The following is a 20243-nucleotide window of genomic DNA, read 5'->3' on the forward strand; positions in this document are numbered from 1 at the left end:
AAGTTTGATAAGTCTTTAATATTATGGTGGTAATAAACTAATTACGCAAATAGTACGAGTATAACTTTATTTTATTCGAGTAAAATAACTAGCTAGCATGTTATGTAGAAAATTTAATATTCAATTTTGTTGTCGTAACTTGTTAGTCGATATTAGTACCAGTTTTGTATTCTCCCAAGGGCATAATACAACTCAACATCAATTTGAATTTGGCTCTGTTTATTTTAATATAAAACAACTTTTTGAGAATATTATTCTCCATAAAATATAATTTTCAAGGAAAAATACTTGTAATTTATTTATTTATTTTTTTTTTTTTGAAAATTTTGACAATTACCATCTTCTATTATGCCCATTTTAGCAATTACCACCTTTTATTTTTTTTTTTTTTTTGAAAATTACCACCTTCTATTTTGTAAAACATCAAAAACTCCCACCTTTTTGCCTCCCAACTGCCTAATGACGTCATGTGGGGCCCACTTTTACCTTCCCTCTTCTTTTTCCCTCCCATTTCCTCTATGCTCACTCGATTTTCAACTCCCCTGTCTCTCTTCTCTCTCCTTCGCCATTAATATCAATTAATCCAACTTCACCCACCTCATTTGTTTAGAAAATTTACTCCCTTGCGTCACATCCTCTTTCTCTGCCATAATTGTTGGTCAAAAAAAGTTGCAACTTTGTCCCAAATTTGTACCTTATTTCAGGCGTTGTAAGAGAGTAAAATTGGGTGGAAAACGATAGCGCTGAAGGGGGCACCAAGCTAGGAGGAATTTGGTTGTTGGAATCAGCAAAAGGGAGTAAAAAAGCAAGGTAATTTGACTTTAAACAGTGAATTTGTCAAACCCTAGAAATCGTTACACTTTAATTGCATACAAATTTGTGTAATGTGGTATTATATTCACAAATTGTTGTTAATTAGTTCACCAATTGAATACCGTAACCCCTAATTTGAATTGCAAAACCCTAATTTCAACTACACTGATTTAATCCCCAAATTGAAAATCAAAAAACCCTAAAATCAATTGAAATCCCCTAAATTAAGATGAACAAGATACCTTTCTTCGTGGAATCGTTGTCATGTTGCAGCAACACCAAATATTGTTCGTGAATTTTGGTTTGGAGGAGTGAATTGAAGTGTTTCTGATTTTCTTTGAGGGAAAAAAGTGAAAGGGGGGATGAAAATCGAGTTAGGAATGAGAAATGGGAGGGAAATTGGGAGGAAAGGTAAAGAGTGGGGCTCAGCTGACGTCATTAGGCTAGAAGGTGGGAGTTTTTGATTTTTACAAAATAGAAGGTGGTAATTTTCAAAAAAAAAAAAAAATAGAAGGTGGTAATTGCTAAAATGGATATAATAGAAGGTGGTAATTGTCAAAATTTCCTTATTTTAAATGAAAAGTATATCGGAAGGGTAAAATAAGAGTAGAAGGGAGAAGATGGGTTAGAAGAGAAGTAAGAAATGTAAAGAATAGGGAGAAAAATGTGGAGGAAAGTGTCACGTGACATGTATACTATATTTTTGTTTTTTTTTTAATGGACACGTATACTTTTAATTCATTCCATCTAAACTTCTAAAGCTACTCCAAGCTGACTTACAAAATCCAGATTAATTATAGTCAATGGTAATCGTAATGCCAAGGGGGCTAGGGCTTTTAAGTAACTTGCAAAATCCTTCAAAAAAAAAAAAAAGCTTGCAAAATATTTTATATTTCCTACTGTTGTAACTCTTGTAAGCGTCCTTATATAAATATATAGTTATACAAAGCCTATTCTGCTCACTTTCCAAATTCAGCTACTCATTTTTTTCATCTGTCGATCCCCTCTCTTTCGTCGTCTACTTTTCGCTCAGGTGCAACAACTCTTGTTATTTGAGGTACGTCACTTTGTTTCTTATACGTAGTACATTTTTATACTTCATGTTTGTGCAAACAAAAATTGTTACATATCAAAAAACTGAAAAATTAAAAAGATTAATTACACCTTTGTGCAATTTCCACAAAATAATCTTACCTTTGAAAAATCTGATAAGTTTAGCCCTGAGCTATGTTTGGAGGGGCAATCGTCCTGTGCCTACGATTTAAAGGAGGCCAAAAAAAAAAACAGAAGTCTTGCATTAATTTATTTCTCCGAAGTTTCAATCCATGCAATTTGATGTGTTCTCTACGAATAACATTTTCGTAATTCGTAATTAATAGTGTATTTAGGGTTGTAGGTGATTTTTCAACGAAAATTTAACAGAAACAAAGAAAGTGTACATATTACAACATCAATTTATTTTGGAAGTTTCTCAATAAATGTAACATTTCTATTTAAAGATATCTAATACGAGTACTTCATCATATATAATTACACACTACAAGTAATCAATATTATTATGTTATTTATGTAAACGCTTCCTAAGTTCTTTTCGCCACATGTGATTTGTAGGTAATTTTGGTTATCAATTTGTTCCTTTTTAAAAAAATTTAATTTTATATCCAACTTTCTTATTTCTCGTATGTATCCTACGTATCGTAAAACAAAAAAATAATAAATAAAATAAAAATCTTATTACACCTGACTAAATTGAACTTATTGGATTTATTATAAGGTTTTATTATTGATGGGACCTTATTAGAATGAACTTATTTGATTAATTGAAATCAATCAAACCATCTAAAGTTATTAGTCTAAAGAGTGCACTACTTTGTTGAATTCATAAATGCAGGTCTGGGTTATACAAATATAAATAACAATGCCAGATCGAGTGATGAGTGATGAGGTAACGATTTTAATGGAAGAAAGGGTGAATTCCTTAGATGTTCTCTCTCCTAATTGTTGCATTAATAAGATTCCTGCCTTTATTAAGAAGGGAAGGGAAGAATTTTATCAACCTTCAGTTGTATCAATCGGTCCAATCTACTACAACGAATCCTCTCTAAAAACTATGCAAGAGCAAAAATGGACTTACTTGAAATACTTCCTAGACCATCCTTGGAATGCTAAAAATAGCTTGAAGAATTACACCAATTTTGTGAGAAAAAAGGAAACAGCAATCCGTCAATGTTATGAAGAAAATAAACATTTCTCTTCCGAGGAATTCATCCAAATGATAGTGCTGGATGCTGCATTCATCATTTACATGTTCATAGAAAATAGCGATTTTGCTCTGGATAACATGCCTGCGGCAGAAAAGAAACAAGGGCTAACACCATACGTGTTAAAAGACTTATTACTACTAGAAAACCAGATTCCTTTTTTTGTTCTTCAGGGCTTCTTTGCTTTAGCATTTGGTCATCAGGTCAAGAAGCCTGAATATGCCTTTATTAAAACTGCTGTTCAAAACATTTCTGTTAATTTCCTTGGATCTAAAGCTATCGTGAATACGATTGTCCAAGCTGAGATGTTTTGTTCCGATCCAAAAACAATTAAGCATCTGTTGGATCTATTGAGGATGTGTTGCTGCGCAAAATCAAAACTGCCCCGGTCACAGAAATCATCATTGGTCAGCCATCCACTCACTGCGAAAAAACTATGTGAGAATGGATTGAAATTTGAGGCAATTACTGACAGTAAGAATAGTCCATTGCATATCACATATTCAAAAGGGAAGCTTATGATTCCAGAGTTAGTTTTGTTAAAGTTAGTGCTTCAAAGTTGGTTAATTAGATATTTAGTTTTAATATTGTTTTTTACTTAGTCAAACTAGTAAGTTACTAGTGATAGTAGTGGGCTAGAATTATGGGCACTATCAAGTATCAACAACAACAACCCACGTAATTAGGCTTGCATGCTAATTATTTGCTTTTATTTATTTTGACAGTTATTTTGTAGCCTATATAAGGCATGACTTGTTATTAGTTTATTTGAATGAGAATAGCATTAGCTTAATTCAACGTTCCTATCCTAGTTTTGCTTTCTTATTTCCAACAAAATTGGTATCAGAGCCATTTGATCCTTAGGTCTTGTGAGGTTAAAAAATTGTGAGAGTTCAAATGTCTACCCCAAACAACTTTTCACTTTCTATTCCCACATTCAAAGGGGATAATTATAGTACATGGGCTATTAAAATGAAATCATATTTGAAAGCCATGAGTTTATGGGAAGCAATTGAGAGTGATGTGTATCCAATTCCTCTTTCACAAAATCCAACCGTAGCCCAAACCAAAAAATATGATGAGGATATGGCAAAAATTGCAAAGGCACTTTCGTGTCTACATTCGGCGGTGTCGGATGAAATCTTCACAACTATTATGGGTTGTGATACTCCTAAAGAAGCATGGGAAAAAATTAAGGAGGAGTATGAAGGAAACCATCAAACCAAACTCATGCAAATTTTGAACCTTAAAAGAGAGTTTGAAATGATGGGGATGAAAGGTAGTGAAGGTGTCAAGGAATACGGGAGTCGGCTAATGTCCATTGCAAATCAAATCAAATTACTTGGTGGAGAATTTGACAATCAAAGAGTAGTGGACAAACTTCTTGTTAGTATTCCGGAAAGGTATGAAACTAAACTTTCTTCAATTGAAGATACTAAAGATTTTTCAAAGTTGACAGTTTCGGAGTTGATAAATTCACTACATGCGGTGGATCAAAGGAGGTCCATGAGAAATGAAGATGGTGAAAACAAGAATGAAAAAGCATTTCTAGCAAAGTCTCCTTATCAAAAGGGGAAAGGCAAGTCCCTACAATGCAACATTTGTCACAAAATTGGTCACGAGGATAAAGATTGTTGGCATAAGGGGAAACCTAAGTGTTTTAATTGTCAAAAATTTGGGCACATGGCAAGAAATTGTAAGTCCAAAAATGAAGAGCAAGAGACCATGGCACAAGTGGCCGTGGAAGATAACCTATTTTAGAGTTGTAGGTGAGAAGTGCACCATGGAGGGAAGTACTCCAAAATTTGAAAATTTGAAGAGTATGTTGGTGAGATGTGCATCAACAAGTAAACATTGATAGTTGGTGATAATGTGCATCAACAACATTTGTGTAGGTGATGAGAAGTGCATCATGGATGAAGAGAAGTGCTTCATTAATTTATTTTTATCAAACTTTGAAGCAAAGGGGTGTGTTAAAGTTAGTACTTCAAAGTTGGTTAATTAGATATTTAGTTTTAATATTGTTTTTTACTTAGTCAAACTAGTAAGTTACTAGTGATAGTAGTGGGCTAGAATTATGGGCACTATCAAGTATCAACAACAACAACCCACGTAATTAGGCTTGCATGCTAATTATTTGCTTTTATTTATTTTGACAGTTATTTTGTAGCCTATATAAGGCATGACTTGTTATTAGTTTATTTGAATGAGAATAGCATTAGCTTAATTCAACGTTCCTATCCTAGTTTTGCTTTCTTATTTCCAACAAGTTTTAGATACTGACACTGAACCCTATTTGCGAAACCTCTTATACTTTGAGCAATGTCATTATTCCGAGAGGTCTTACATTAATGATTATATGTTATTCTTCGATAAATTAATCGACACTGTACAAGATGTGCAAGTACTACAAGAAGCAGGGGTTCTCAAAAATCATCTTGGCAGCGACGAAGATGCAATCAAATTTTTCAATAATGCCGGAAACACTGTAGGAAACCAATTTTTTTACTCGGAAGTTAGTAACAAAGCGAATGCATACGCTTCTAGTTATTGGAATAAAGCGATCGCGTTATTTTGGAGGAGATACTTCAGTCATCCATGGGCAATTATATCCGTGTTCGCTGCAATTATACTCTTTATTCTTACTCTTTTACAAACTATTGCTGCTTACAACGAGTAATTATCTCACTCTACCTTTAAGTCGGACCAATGCACCTCAATCTGGCATGTAGTTTGGCTATAAATCTTTTCTGTAATTTCTATGCTTTTTTTGTTTTTGTTTTTTAATGTGTTTCAATTTAATGGCAACGTCAATTTTATTTAATTTACAAATTCTATAATTTAGTGCTACATGATGATTTTGTAACTGTACTTTGTAATAAAATTAGTTGACCCAGCATTTTGGGCTTGATCAACCAACTAATAATCAAGTCATTTAAGTTTGGTTAACTTAATGTCACAAATCAGCTTATAACTGAAACCCCTTTCATTTTTTTTTTTTTTTTTTTTTTTTTTTTTTTTTTTTTTTTTTTTTGGTAGCTTATATCCTGTAGATTAAAGCTTCTAGACTTCTAGTTGGAGTTTCAACAAAAGAATTGATAGAATGAACCATTTGGGTAATTCAATTTATATCTGGTTACCAGGTGGGTCGTTCAAGATCAGTGCGAGTCGATACTGGGTCATGATAAAGGGTCACTTTTTTATTGGGATAATGCGGGTTGTTGAGTTAATAACAGGTTGATTACTCGATATTGAGTGAACTAATAAGCAAGTCAAAGAAAAAGAATATTAGTTCACCACGTGATGACATGAAAAAGAATATTTTTTTAATATTTGACCGATCATGACGTGGTGATACGTGTGCAAAAAAAAATAATTTAATTCACAAATGTTAACATGTTTAGCCGGTTGCAAGTCACTTGGGAGTGTTTTGGGCGTACGTGGTATAAAGTTGGGATTAATAAAAAAACGAAACTTGGATTATTTTCAGCGAACGGAGCAAAGTTGGGATTAATCAAGACATTTTTTCCCTTTTTTTTTAAATAAAAAAAAAAAGTCTAGTCTACAACATTACTCGGTTTGGAAAGATAACATAATTTTGGGCGATTTACACTACTGTCGAATTTTTGCATGTTTGATTTTTGTTTCTAACTAGTTTAGGCTCATACGTAGCATGGTAATTAAGCCATTTAAAAAATATATAATTAATTATATCTAACAAATAAAATTTGATATCATAAAAAGTATAGTAAATTTTCACAATTTATGTGAAAAATATAGAGTGAACTAGTGAAGTAGTTGAATGTTCATATATAAGTCAAAATATTGCAGGTAAAAAATGGAGAAAGTATTAGAATTGTCTCAATTTTTACCATCATATGAATATATGATTATCAACATTTATAATTTATAATCGGAGATAAATGAAGATTACACTTATATTGTTCTCTTTGATTGCAATTAACGATTTGAGTTTCACGCTTTCGAATCCATGCTTACAACAATTTATATCTCTAATTATTATAGTTATTAAGTAAAAAATACGTACAAAAATTTATTAGTATCAAACTGTATGAATAATTTATTAGTTAAGTAAAACATATCTCAAATTTATTAGTAAAAAATGCTTTCACATTTAATAGTAATTTGATCTCTTAAATTCTGTATTACTGGTTGGGTAGTTACATAACAAGTACCAAACTTCAACAATTATTCCTCTAATGTACAAATTCCCACTTGAACTCAATAAATTAACCATTAGCATTACAAATATAGAGTAACAAATTAAAGGAAAATTTTAATTGTCAAACTTGTATACGATCCAATTACAACATTATATTGCTTCTAAATGAAGCTTAGAAAGAATAACTACGACTTAAAACCAGTATAAACTTGTAACACTGTGAGGATAAGCATTACAACCAAATAAACGACGGAAGTGATTGACCATGGATGATTGAAGTAGTCTTTCCTTAATACAGCCATCCATTTGTTCATCTGGGTGTTAGCATGGGCATTCAATCTTTGACTTATATCATTATAGTAGTAATTACGACGGATTGATATGTACTTGGTGAGACGGTTCACTATAGTTGCCACATCGTCATTACTCCCAACACCATTCTCCATTATTCCATGTTGAACTAGTATTTGCACATCTTCACGAGTGTCGATCAATGCATCAAGGAACAATACATAATCGGCAAAGTAAGAATTGCCATTAGGATAATAGTGGGATTGTTCATAAAATATGATGTTGCGAATAAAACCTTCCATGGAGTCTTCAACAACCAATCTCGGAATCTTTAATACCCCATTAGAAAATTCAATATCGAGCAAATTCTTACCCTTTCTTACCTCAAATTTTACTCCGGCGGCCATTAGCTTTTCAACACTCGGGGGAAAATTTGATTCATTTGTTATCATTTCATTATTGTCTTGGAATTCAGGAGGTAAGTGCCAAACCCTCATAAAATCCACAAGATGTTTAATACATGATGTGTTCTCTACATTCTCTCTACCTAGTTTGGTACGTTCCCTATCGTTGCCAAGAAAAAAAGGGCGGGATATAAAACTACAAGTTAGCTCCTTGAAGGAAATATGAGGGTAAGCTACACCAAATGCTATTTCATATAGATTTTTGAGAACAAAAAAGGGGAGTTGATTGTCTTGGACAAATAAATCTTGTATCACTTTTCCCATCCAAGTGACCTTTTCGAACATAGGAATCTCTTGAAGGAGATGAAAATGGCGTTTTTTATGGCACATAAAAGTGTAGATGATAAATGCAGCATCCACCATCATCATCTCAACAAACTCATTACTAGTGAGACTTATTTTTTCTTCGTAATAGGAACGAGCCTCTTCCTCCCATTCTTTCACAATGTCAATGTATTGGGCTAAGCTAAAAGCTTGGTTGCCATTTGTATAAGTCGCATATTCTAGGAAGCAGTTGAGGCGACTTAATTTTAACATTGATGAAGATTCAAGGGATGGAGTATTATAGTAGATAGGACCAATTGATACAATTGAAGGATGATAGCATTCTCTATTTACCTTGCGGATATGTTCAGGCACCTTATAAATGCAGCGATTAATAGATAAGGATTTAGGAAAGGAATTAAGCTTGCATTCTATTGAAAATTCCACTTCCTTGGTTTCAGCTGCCATTCTGTAATATCAAATAATTATCATCATATATCATCATTTATCTTGTCAGTTAAGCTCATTACCGTTCAAATGTAAAGAGCGATTGATTTGACTTGCGAATTTAAAACTTATTGTTTGCAAATATAGAATGCTTTTTAATTATAATTAAATAAATGATCTAATTAGGAAGGGGGAAAACAAATTCAGCAAAAATTTTGTTATCGTAAATGTTACTAATATTTAGGTATAGGATAAAAAGAAAAAAAAAAGTATAGATTTAGGTGTATTTTCATTGAAGTTTTAAATTAATAAAATGACCTTTCTTTATTTATATCGAACAAAAAGTCAACATGTATCAATTATTTAGAAAGGGGATTTATGGAGTAATTAATTTCATACTATACTCCGTATTATATTCTATTTTCTTTTACTTTTTATTATTTACTTAATTATAATGATTCAAATTAATCTATTTTATTTATGGGTGATGCATAAGACACTTTAGACCACATCAAGAATTACAAACTAGATAGTGCCCGAGCCAAGCTCGGTTTTGAATAATGGTAATTGAAATTAAATATAGAAGTCTTTTGAAATGTAATTCAAAAGTCAATTATATAATAAATAATTAAAGTATAAAGTCTCTAATCTTTCTATACAAATTAATAATTATGCAAAAATCTAAAAAAAGGGAGATAAGTGAAGTTTAGGAGGGAAATCCCTCCAAAAAAAAAAAAAAAAAAAAACTTATTTAGTATAGTTATATAGATAATAATAATAATATAGTATCCATATAGTTTTTTTGAATAAAACAAATTGTGGAAACGTACCAAATTTTGGTAAATCAATTGTATATTCCGCGCCTCACCAGGTGGCCCAAACAAAGATAAACTAAAGAATAACACCAAATTAGAGATTTAGAGGGAATTAATCAATTAAAGGATATTTAGTACAAAATTTTGATATGATGTACGAAGTAGTTCTTAGCCTTGAATTGGTTTTCTTTTTATGCAATTTTGTGTCTTCAACCTAACATTATCTACCAAAGTAAAAAAGACATATTCTTTAACAAAGCAAATACGAATACTGTAAAGTAAATGTACCAATTTTAAAGAATAAAATCACATTCTTTTCCATAATATGAGGATTTATATATACTTTTTAAATCCATTCAAGTAATCCATATTCCCTCCTAATAAAATTTTATAGTATGGTTAAATAACACAGAAATCATTTTTTTTTTTTTTTTTTTTTTTTTGGTGTTTAGAGAGCCACAAGGACAAGTGATGAGAATCGATCCCAAGATATCTTGGAACCCAAAGGGGAGCTCGAACTACTTAAGCTATCCTTCTCTCACATGAAATCATAAAGTTTGACTTTACACATTATTCACACAAATTTTGTGGACCTTTTGGCTTTATATATATGTTGGTAAAGTCATAATCAATAAGTGGATTATTGTCAGATTCGTCTCGATTTATAATTTCAAAATAAAATAATACAAAGATAAGGTAACCGAATCCTAAATTCAGATTAGCCCAAAAGGTAAACTAGGTGGGAACACCAAAAAATATTGTGAAGATAACAACAACTTTGTCCAATGATTATAGTTAGAGACTTGCTTGCAATTTAAAATAGTCCTTAGTTACTAGCTTGACTATTGGAGCTAAAATATATATGCAATTAGTTTGACCAAGCAAATTATCAAAATTACCTTTGTCAAGCTAATTTCCTTGAAATAAATTACCTAAAAGAAAATGTTAAATGTAATTTAGTAATTAAGATGAAAACAATAAATAATTATAATTTAAATAACAAGCTAATAACTGGTCATTGGGACTCTAATTAGCTAGAAAGATAGTTTTAGGTTATGTGGCATGACAAGGTAATTTCACAGCTTCCTTTGGAATTACTCTAAAATATATTAATTTCTTATATTCTTACAAGATAATTTGTATAACTTTAAGTATTAATGTTATAATATGTGCGCTAAGTAATGGTTGTTGGTGTAGTGGTGATTGAGACTACAATTGATAGGGAGGATCCGTGTTCGATCCCAAGAAACAACAATTGGGAGGGGATTGGAATCTAACCGCCCAGAACTGATCTCCGAATCCGGAGTAACCCAAAGGGTGAGCCAGCTATACCTTAGAGTTACCGATTATTTATTACATGATTTTAAGGGCTTGTTCACACATTTACTTAATTTCAGTTCAGTTCAGCTCTAATCAGTTCGGTTCAGTTCAGCTCCAATCAGTTCAGTTCAGTTCAGCTGTACTCCCCCATATTTATAAATATATTATAAATGAATTTTTATTTTCTTTAGAATATTTATGTGTTTTTCCGAGATTTAAGTTTTAAAGTTCCAAATTATTTTTGGGTTGATGATTGATTTTGTTCTAAAAGGATTTTTAATTGTCCATTCTACATTTATGTCATACATATTAAACAAAGCTAGTCCATTTTATTTATCTAATTGGCCCATTAATTTTATGAGGCCCAACCTTAAAACTAACCCTACACCACTCTCTCTCCTATAAATACCTCATACATCCCCAAATTTTTCCCCACACAAAAGGTTAGTGTTATTTTTCCTCCTCTTTATTTTCTTTATTTTATTTTTCCTTTATTTTCTTTCCCCTTATTTTTTTTCTCTTCTTTTCTTTTCTTTTTTTTTTTCTTTTCTTTTTCTTTCTTTCTTTTTCCTTCTCTTTACGTGAGTTTTGACTCACCACCATTGTTGCACCACCAACTCAGCCTGCTGCCACACCACCTCCAGCCGCTGGACGCCGGTCGCCGCCACCCCTGACCGTCGGTGCTCCAGCAGCAGCCACGTGGCTGCTGTTCTCCCTCCCCTTATTCCTCCTTTGCTTTCATACTTTTGCTTAATCTTCATATAATTGTTTTGGGTTTTGATTTTGTAGTATAAAGATTATATTTTTAGTATTAAAATCATGTTTTTGATAGCTTAAACTTATAAATTTCAGATTTTGTTTAGGTTATAATTTTCAGATTTTATAATTTTAAAACCTAGGGTTTCAATTTATTTAAATTGGGATTTTAGGGTTCTTATGATTAATTAATTTGGGGCTTTTGTTCCTAGTCAATTTCTAATGATTAATTAAGCATAAAAACATGTTTTTGATAAAGTTTTAAGCAATTTTAATCTAATTTATATTGCTAGAATTTTGGTTAAGTATTAATTTATTGTTGTTGGTTGTTTTCTAGGAAGTGATTATTACTTAGGAGACTTTTAAGTGATTAAAAGTGGCGCAAAGGATTGTTTATACGAGGTACGTACATGTCTACTTCGTTGTAAGTAGTATCATGTTAAGGTACCAAAAAGGAAAGAACTTAGTTTCATGATTAGAGAACACTTGTATGAAAATTGTTTGGTTATGCATTAAATTAATTCATGGGCTTATGTTTATGAGACATGTTTTGGTGAATTAATTATGCTTGTATGGAATTATGGATGCAAGAATGTGAAATTATATTGGATTAATTGTTTGTATGGAATGTTGATACCAACATATTTTATTGGATTGGTTTGTTAACCACATTTGGATTATTAAAGGATTGGAATTGAATGGTTTAAGTGGAATGAATTTATTTATTTATTCCACAAGGTGCTATTTATTTTATTTATTATTCAATCATGACTTGTTAGTATGTTGAGTAAAGGTGGATTAAGCCGAAATGGCTAGGTGAGTTGACTATGTTCAACAATTTTGGATAATTTGGAAGTTTAATGGAATTAAAGGTCAATTTGTGTTGTGATCACCATTGTCCTAAATAAGATTAAAAGTGAATTGATGTATGAATGTTATGTATGATCTTCTTGAATGAGTCGGCTATTAATTAAAATTGGAATCACGTAAAGTGAAACATGGATGAGCAATAAAACTCTGGAAAGCGTGCACTTCTAGAGTATTGACAATTATGGGTTGGGGTACACGGTGGTAGCCCGTGGCTTTTCGAGGCTTGTTTGATCAACATGTCCTCTTCTCTTTTGGTATTTACATTTTATTTTATAATGAAAGTTAGATGGACCCTAGGCTAACTTTGTGAGAATGGAGTCGCGCCCATTCTTGCATCGCGCTAAACTTTTATTTCAAATGGTCGTTTGGGACCAAAATGATTTGGTGGATTGGACAACCTCGTCTATTGCATACTCCAGACTAAATTAATTAAATAAAATACAAAGAGTCAAGTGTTTGGAATTAGTTAGTAAGTATGTTGAGTCAATTGAATTGTTTAAGTGTGGAGTCTTGATTATTGAATTCACATTGTATGTTTATCTACTTTAATTAATTGAGCATGCTAGGTTTGGTACGTTGTAGCTTGTATGTACTCAGCTTTGCTGATTGCGTGCTTTTGTGTGTGTTTTCTTTTGGTCATGACCTTCGCCTTTCAATGACCCTGTGATGATCCAATTATTATACTTGTATTATTGGGGAGCAGTACTGCACAGGTTAGCTTGATGATGTGAAGTTCGGGGATTTGACATACGCATTGTCAAGGGATTGGTGTGATTGAGAGTATTCATTCTTTGTGTTGAACTTATTTATGCTTTGCAGTTTCATTTATGTTTTGGACTTTGATTATTGGTTTGGTTTTAAATAAGGGCCTTACATGGTTCCAATTTGTAAGCTTTGACTTATTCGTTGTTCTAAACTATGATTTTTAAATACTTAAGTTTGTTTTTCCGCTGCGATACTTTGATAAAGTTTTAACGTTTTAACACGTGGCGGTAGCACATCAATGGTTCTCCACTATTTTATTTAAAGCAAGTGGTTTGGGAAAGGGAGAATTATTGGGGTGTTACATCAGCTCCTAATTTTCCTCTCTCATGAAATAATCATTTCAGTTCATTTCAGTTCAATTCAGCTCCAGTCAGTTCAGCTCCAATCAGTTCAGTTCAGTAATTATGAACAGGCCATAACTTATTTATACGAGTTATAATAAGACGCAATATTTAGGGCATTCAACCCTTTTATATCAGCTCCTTTTTTGGTTCTCAATTATATTATTTATCAGCTCCCTTTTTTTGTTTTCAATTATTTATACGACACAAGATTTAGGGCATTTGACCGTGATGAAGTTTCTTTCATGGATCTCACTAGTTGTTACATAGATGGTAAATTCGGTTCATATAAGAAAAAATCTCCGAGTTCAAAATTAAGAGAGAAGAAAATAATAGACAAAGAATCGAACGTTGAACATCTAGTCGATTTCTCGAGGATCTACTACTTGCCTTCCAAACTTGTCAAGGTTGAACAAATCTACAACACAATGGTTCCATGAATTATGCAATGCTATCCTATATACAAATGTTAGCCAATAGGGCCTATGCGCAAAAAAGGGGGATGAAGAGCATAAATATATATACTAACTTCGTTTCATATTATTTGCAATGATTTGACATAAAGTAGAGAGGAAAAATGTCTAATCATTGCAAATAATATGAAACGGAGGTAGTAAAAAAAAAAAAAAACTTAAGCTCAATCTTCCCTTTATTGTGTGAGTCATGTGTTCTTGGACACAGGAACTGATTCTCGCACTATTTGCTTTCCTATCCGCACACCCCAAGTCCCAATTGGAAATAAGTCATGATTATTTTGTGTAAAATTGGTGCACAAAAAGGAAAATTGGTGTTCAAAAATCACTAGGCTTGGGAAACACGACGAATTTCCATTTTATGCTTTATCTTCTAGTGCGTTGATGCCAGGCCATTTGATATCGATCGTACATACTGATCAATTATGGGCATCTCCTAAATGAATATGACAGGCCATCGTTAACATGTTCAATTTCTGCACGATTATTCGAATTTCTTGTGGTAATTTCACATTGGTATATATTCCCAAGTCTACGTGATTTATTCATCTTTTAGTGTTCTTATTAAAACATAATTTTGAAAGAATATTAAATGGGCTTAAATGTGAAAATGAGAGGGAGTATGCTAACGTACAATATGAACCACGTTTAATTTGTACAATAAGTTGCATAATAGTTTTGAGAGATTCTATTTAACTTTGTTTACCATTCTATCTAAAATAAATAAAAAAAATTTAGAGATGTAGGATTTAGATTGATTTTGGCTCTGATACCATGTCACGAAATAATTTTCCGTAGTTTCATTAGAGTGTAGAGTAGAGTATTTATACAAGTGATTAGGGCTCATGAAATAGGCCCGTAAGCTATACAATATAAACACTAAATTAGGCCCTAACAATAAAAATTCGTACCCTTCTTGCATATGCTTCCTTGATGCCTTCCTTTTGGTAACGATCATGCTCTAACAACGGCAACATAACTTTTGAACACTCGCCCAAACAAGTCCCCAAAACGCAAGTCTCCTACTTGAATATAATTGGATGCGATTATTTAACATCATATTCTCAATTTTATATTTTGATGTTATTGATTACTCCCTCGACCCACTCAGATGTACGTATATTTAGGATATTTTCTCATACCCATCATCTAAATATAGAGGTTGCAAATGTTATGATCTGTTAAACCACATGATCATTAATTCATTATATATAGGCTAGCATCTCAAGTATGAGGAGATAGACCAATTTTCTATGATCTAACTCATCTAAGGCTATACACAATATATATAATAATATTGACTATTTTAGACCCATTTCACAAGCTCAACCAAGTACCCCATACAAACAAAATACAACTTAAAAGGTTTTTTTTCAAAAAGTCGACTATTTAAAGGTCATTTTTCACAATTTTCTCTTATTATATGTGTACGATATATAAATTTTAGGATTAACAAAATTATTGTACTTTTCATGCAATTCAATGAAAAGGGAAACAACAAATAACTTTTATTTTCAGCTTGCCAAGTAGGAGAGCCTAGGGGCTTAGGATGGGTTCGACCCACCTGTTCCGCCCAAAGTATAGCTTGAAATTCCACAAGGGTATCGCTATTTGTCTTACAATAAAATAATGAAAGACCACCTTATTCAAAATTTGTCGAAAAATAATGTATATTATTGCGTCATCATTTAACGTCTTGACTGACGTCACTCCAGAATTTTTTGAAGCCTATAAATAAAGATTTCTGAGGCTTACTACTTCCTCACTCACAACTCTGTAGTGTGAATAAGGAACAAGGTAAGTTAAAGTGGTTCACTCAAATTATTTATTTTGTTAATATTCTTTAAAACTTTTGAATCTTTGCTCTGCTATCATTATTTCTCTAATTTCGAATATTGCTGTAGCATTCAAGAAGGAATCCAAATCCGAAAGCCTGCTTCAAGTAGCAATCTGAATTTCCAATTATTGAGGTACTGTTTGAAAAGAATACATATATACTTTATTATTGGATAAAATGTTTCCATGTCTATAATATAAGTACGTATGTTCTCCGTTTTATATAATAATATATATGTACCACACTTAGACTTAAATAGTTTCAATAATTCTATGTTCACTACTTCACTAGTATGAAGATTTCTAATGAAGGAAACGTAAAGTCATATGGAGTACTACAATAGATTTTGTTTGAATTGCTTTGGTTCACTGTTTCACAAATTTAAATTTTATTACTTTATGGACAATTAAAGACAATAGTAAATAAAAGGAAAATTTGTGAGAAATGTCCTTTTATATATAAAAAAAAAAAAAAAAAAAAAAAGTAGCACAGAAGGTCCTTATATTATGTTTTGGTTGTGGAGAGGGTCTTTTGACCAATCTACGGCGTTGACCAAATTTTTCTGGCCAAAAATAAACTAATCCCAAATCTTCAATTCTTATCACTAAAATTAAAATTGAAGGCCAATCAAATTGGGAAGAACGTACATGAGCCTAGTTATGCGCTTGAATGAGAATATGTGGGACTTGCTTTTTCGTTTTGACTTGCTTTTCCGTTTTAGGTTGCTCTTCGCCATTTTTGCAAACAAAATTAGCAATTTTCACTACTTTTAAAGATACAGACTAAAGAGAGAGATATATAGAAGCCTTACCTAAAGAAGAAATTGTGGTGTTAATCTACTGCCAGCCTTTAATTTACCATTAATTCTTCTACGGTAAGAGAAATTGAACGCCATTAATAGTAGCTACTAGTCACATTAGAGGAGAGCTGAGAGAAAATAAGGGAGGGAAAAATTAAAATGGGGAAAAAGAGAAATTGAGGAAAAAAGACGGAAAAAAAGGAAAAAAAAAAAGTTTGTTTAAGTGGTCAATGTCGGACAAATTTGGAGAAAGCCCCAATTTCTCACCGTGAGAAACGAATTCGTTTCTCATGGGGGCATTTTTGTGAATAAATCAACAACTTTTTCAACTTTATTCAACTGTGGAGCCCACAATATTGAAAAAGTTGTTGATTTATTCACGAAAATGCCATCATGAGAAACAAATTTTGTTTCTCACCATGAGAAACAGGGAATTTCCCACAAATTTGCCGGAAATATTTGGTCAACGCCGGCCGGAATTGGTCAAATGACCCTCCCCCAACCCCAACATAATCTTGTGCTTTTTTATTTATTTATTTATTTATTTCATATTTATTTATTTTTTTTTTAATAATAAAATGACCTTTTTTATAAGGTCAACCACTTAAAAAGACCTTCCTCACAAATTTTCCTAATTAAAATAATGCATTTTAATCATTGTTAATATTGGAAGACTTTGACGTAGCTATTGTGAAATTGTTCAATAATAACATTATTTTGTGAATGCAGATGGAAATCATCCATCAACAATCAGAAACAACAATATTGTTGGATCAAGAGGAAATCTTAATGCAAAAAAAGTTGGAATCATCGTCTTCTGCTTCCTCTGATAAGTGTTGCATCTATAAGATTCCTGAATTTATTCGAAAGGGAAACGAAAAACATTACAAACCATCAGTTGTGTCAATTGGTCCAGCCTACTACAAAGATCAGTCTCTAGAAACCATGCAACACATAAAATGGATTTACTTGAAACACTTCCTAATACATTCCCAAAATGTTAATAAAAATCGCGGTTTGAAGGATTTCATCAACTATGTAAAAGATTCTAAAGGGAAAATCATTGGCCAGTACCAAGAACAAATAATCTTCCCTAATGAATCTAATGATTTCGTGGAAATGGTGGTGCTCGATGCTGCATTCCTGGTCTATTTGTTCTTAAACAATTGGTGTCCGAATAAATGGCCTATACCAATAAACCAACCGGGACTAATGCCTTACATAAATAAGGATTTATATCTTCTGGAAAATCAGCTTCCTTTTTTTGTTCTCCAAGATTTCTTTGACTTAGCATTTGGTAATGTTTTCCAACCTTTTATTAATTTTACTCTTGCTTACATACATAATCACACAAATTTCCCCGGAGTTAAGGCTGTTCATCATTGTATGCATACGAATAAAATAGATGCATCAACCATTAACCATTTGTTAGACCTAATGAGGACATGTTGCTGCTTACTTTCTAATCTACCTCCCCAAAACCAATTAGACCTTCCCAAGGGCGGCATCATCTATCCAGACACTGCCAAAAGACTATTCGACGCCGGAGTTAAGTTTAAGGTACAAGACAGTAACAGTCCATTGAACATCACATATGAGAAAGGGAACTTAATGATTCCCAAGTTAGTTATAGATGATTTCACCGAACCTTATTTGCGGAGCATCTTATTTTTCGAACAGTGTCATTATTCCAATAATTGTTGCATCATTAATTATATCATTTTCCTTGATGAACTGATAGACACAGTGGAAGATGTGCAAGTACTAGATCGTAGTGGTATTATCCAGAATGATCTTGGGAGTGATGAAGACGCGATAAGATTCATCAATAAAATCACAGTTAACGTGAATTTAGGATGTGAATTTTATTACTCGGGTATTAGCAGAGATTTGAATGAATACGCTAAAACCCAATGGAATCGATGGATGACTATTTTGAGGGAAATTACTTTAATCACCCCTGGGCAGTTATATCTGTGATCGCTGCAATCGTACTTTTTGTTCTTACTTTACTGCAGACTATTACTGGTTTCACCAAGAAGTAAGTGCATGTTTGACACCGTAGGTTGGAGAGGGTAACAAAAGGATAGTAACGATTACTTTGTTCTTAGAAATGTAAGTCTTAGCTTATTCTCTAAAAGTGTTGTACTATACTACTGTATGATAATTTTGCATTTTTTTTTTTTTTGTTTGGTGTTTAGAGAGCCACAAGGGTAGGGATGAGAATCGATCCCTAAATTTCCTGAAACAGGGAGGAAAACTCTAACCACTTGAGCATGTAATTGTACTTCTATTGTGTATTGATTAGTGTTATGTGATTGATTCAAAATAGTTGTGGAAAATTATTAGGAGTAGTAGTTACGTGTACTTGGTCATGATGAATTGAATAAAGGCTTTAGGAGTATGTTATTAGTGGGTCAATTTAATTTGTTTATTAGTCAACTGCATGTTTATTAAAGTTGAGAAATATTAGGAGATAGTGAGTTTGTTTCTTTTAAGCATATTTTGTTAGTGGAGTCATGCTCCTATTATTAAGTTATAAGTAATATTACCTCCGTTAATTGTTATCTGCAACTTTGGAATATTTTATATCTCTCAAAAGTTGGAGATAACAATTAACGGAGGTAGTACAAGTATTTGTTAGAACTTGTCAATGCTTTAATAGCTGTAATGATGAGCTTGTTGCCTGAACTTTTTAAAAAATTTACTAATGTTTATAAAAATTTGTAATGTGGGAAAGATACAAACTTACCCAATAAAATGATTAAAAACCACATTAAAACCGATTAAAAATTAATATGACGTCAAATTACATAAACGATCTACATCATCTACCTTTAAAGTTACATAAAATAAGTAGCATTTTGAAATATTGAAAAAAGTAGGAAAAAATAAATTCTAATAGAGTAAGAACAAAAAGTATGAATGCAGCTATCACAGATAAAATCACCAATGGATGATTCAAGTAATTTCTCCTCAATATAGCCATCCATCGATGCCAGCGGGTTGAGGCGTAACCGTTCACAGCACTGCACACACCAGAGTAATAATAATCGCATGACAGATTTAAGTGTTTGCCAATATTGTTGAAAAGTTTTATAACATCTTCATCACTTCCTAGATAATTACTGAAAATTTTGCTTTTGACCAGTACTTGCACGTCTTCCACGGTGTCTATCAGTTCATCAAGGAAGAATATAAAATCGATGAAGTAAGAATCCTCCGAATAATGACACTGCTCATAATATATCATGCTCCGAAAATAAGCTTCAGTATGATCATTTATTTCCAATTTCGCAATCTCTAACTTCCCATTGGTAAATGTTATATCCAATGGATTTTCACTTTCACCCGCCACAAATGTAACTCCGGCGTCTTTTAGTTGCTTAGCAGTGTAAGCAAGATGGCAATTTCGATCATTAACAACTTCCCTCGTCTTCTTGACATAGCGTCGGCACAGTCGATTGTTACATAGCAGTAACAATGATGAACGTATGCACGACGACATAGCCTTGTGTATATAAACTATGTATGAATTTGAATT

At 32.3% G+C, this 20243-nt stretch overlaps 2 protein-coding genes and 1 long non-coding RNA gene across 3 annotated transcripts; 1 reads left to right on the forward strand and 2 right to left on the reverse strand.

Annotated features, from left to right (window-relative positions):
• Positions 1-7442: 7442 nt before the first annotated feature.
• On the reverse strand, positions 7443-9727 carry LOC145594412 (UPF0481 protein At3g47200-like). The gene is made up of 2 exons (XM_081650724.1): positions 9554-9727; positions 7443-8745 (listed from the first exon to the last, which is right to left on the reverse strand). The coding sequence occupies exon 2, from the start codon at positions 8742-8744 to the stop codon at positions 7443-7445; it is 1302 nt and encodes a 433-aa protein (XP_081506850.1). The 5' UTR covers position 8745; positions 9554-9727.
• Positions 9728-15835: 6108 nt separating this feature from the next.
• On the forward strand, positions 15836-18164 carry LOC145595686 (uncharacterized). Its single transcript, XR_014102996.1, has 3 exons — positions 15836-15860; positions 15968-16033; positions 17429-18164. It is a non-coding gene; the product is annotated as an uncharacterized LOC145595686 (long non-coding RNA).
• A 1150-nt stretch (positions 18165-19314) lies between these two features.
• Positions 19315-20207, reverse strand: LOC145594413 (uncharacterized). The gene is made up of 3 exons (XM_081650725.1): positions 19650-20207; positions 19513-19534; positions 19315-19385 (listed from the first exon to the last, which is right to left on the reverse strand). The coding sequence occupies exons 1-3, from the start codon at positions 20205-20207 to the stop codon at positions 19315-19317; spliced, it is 651 nt and encodes a 216-aa protein (XP_081506851.1).
• Positions 20208-20243: the final 36 nt, after the last annotated feature.

Source organism: Chenopodium album, chromosome 19 (genome assembly GCF_948465745.1).
Source record: "Chenopodium album chromosome 19, dcCheAlbu1.1, whole genome shotgun sequence".
Classification (NCBI taxonomy): Eukaryota; Viridiplantae; Streptophyta; class Magnoliopsida; order Caryophyllales; family Amaranthaceae; genus Chenopodium; species Chenopodium album.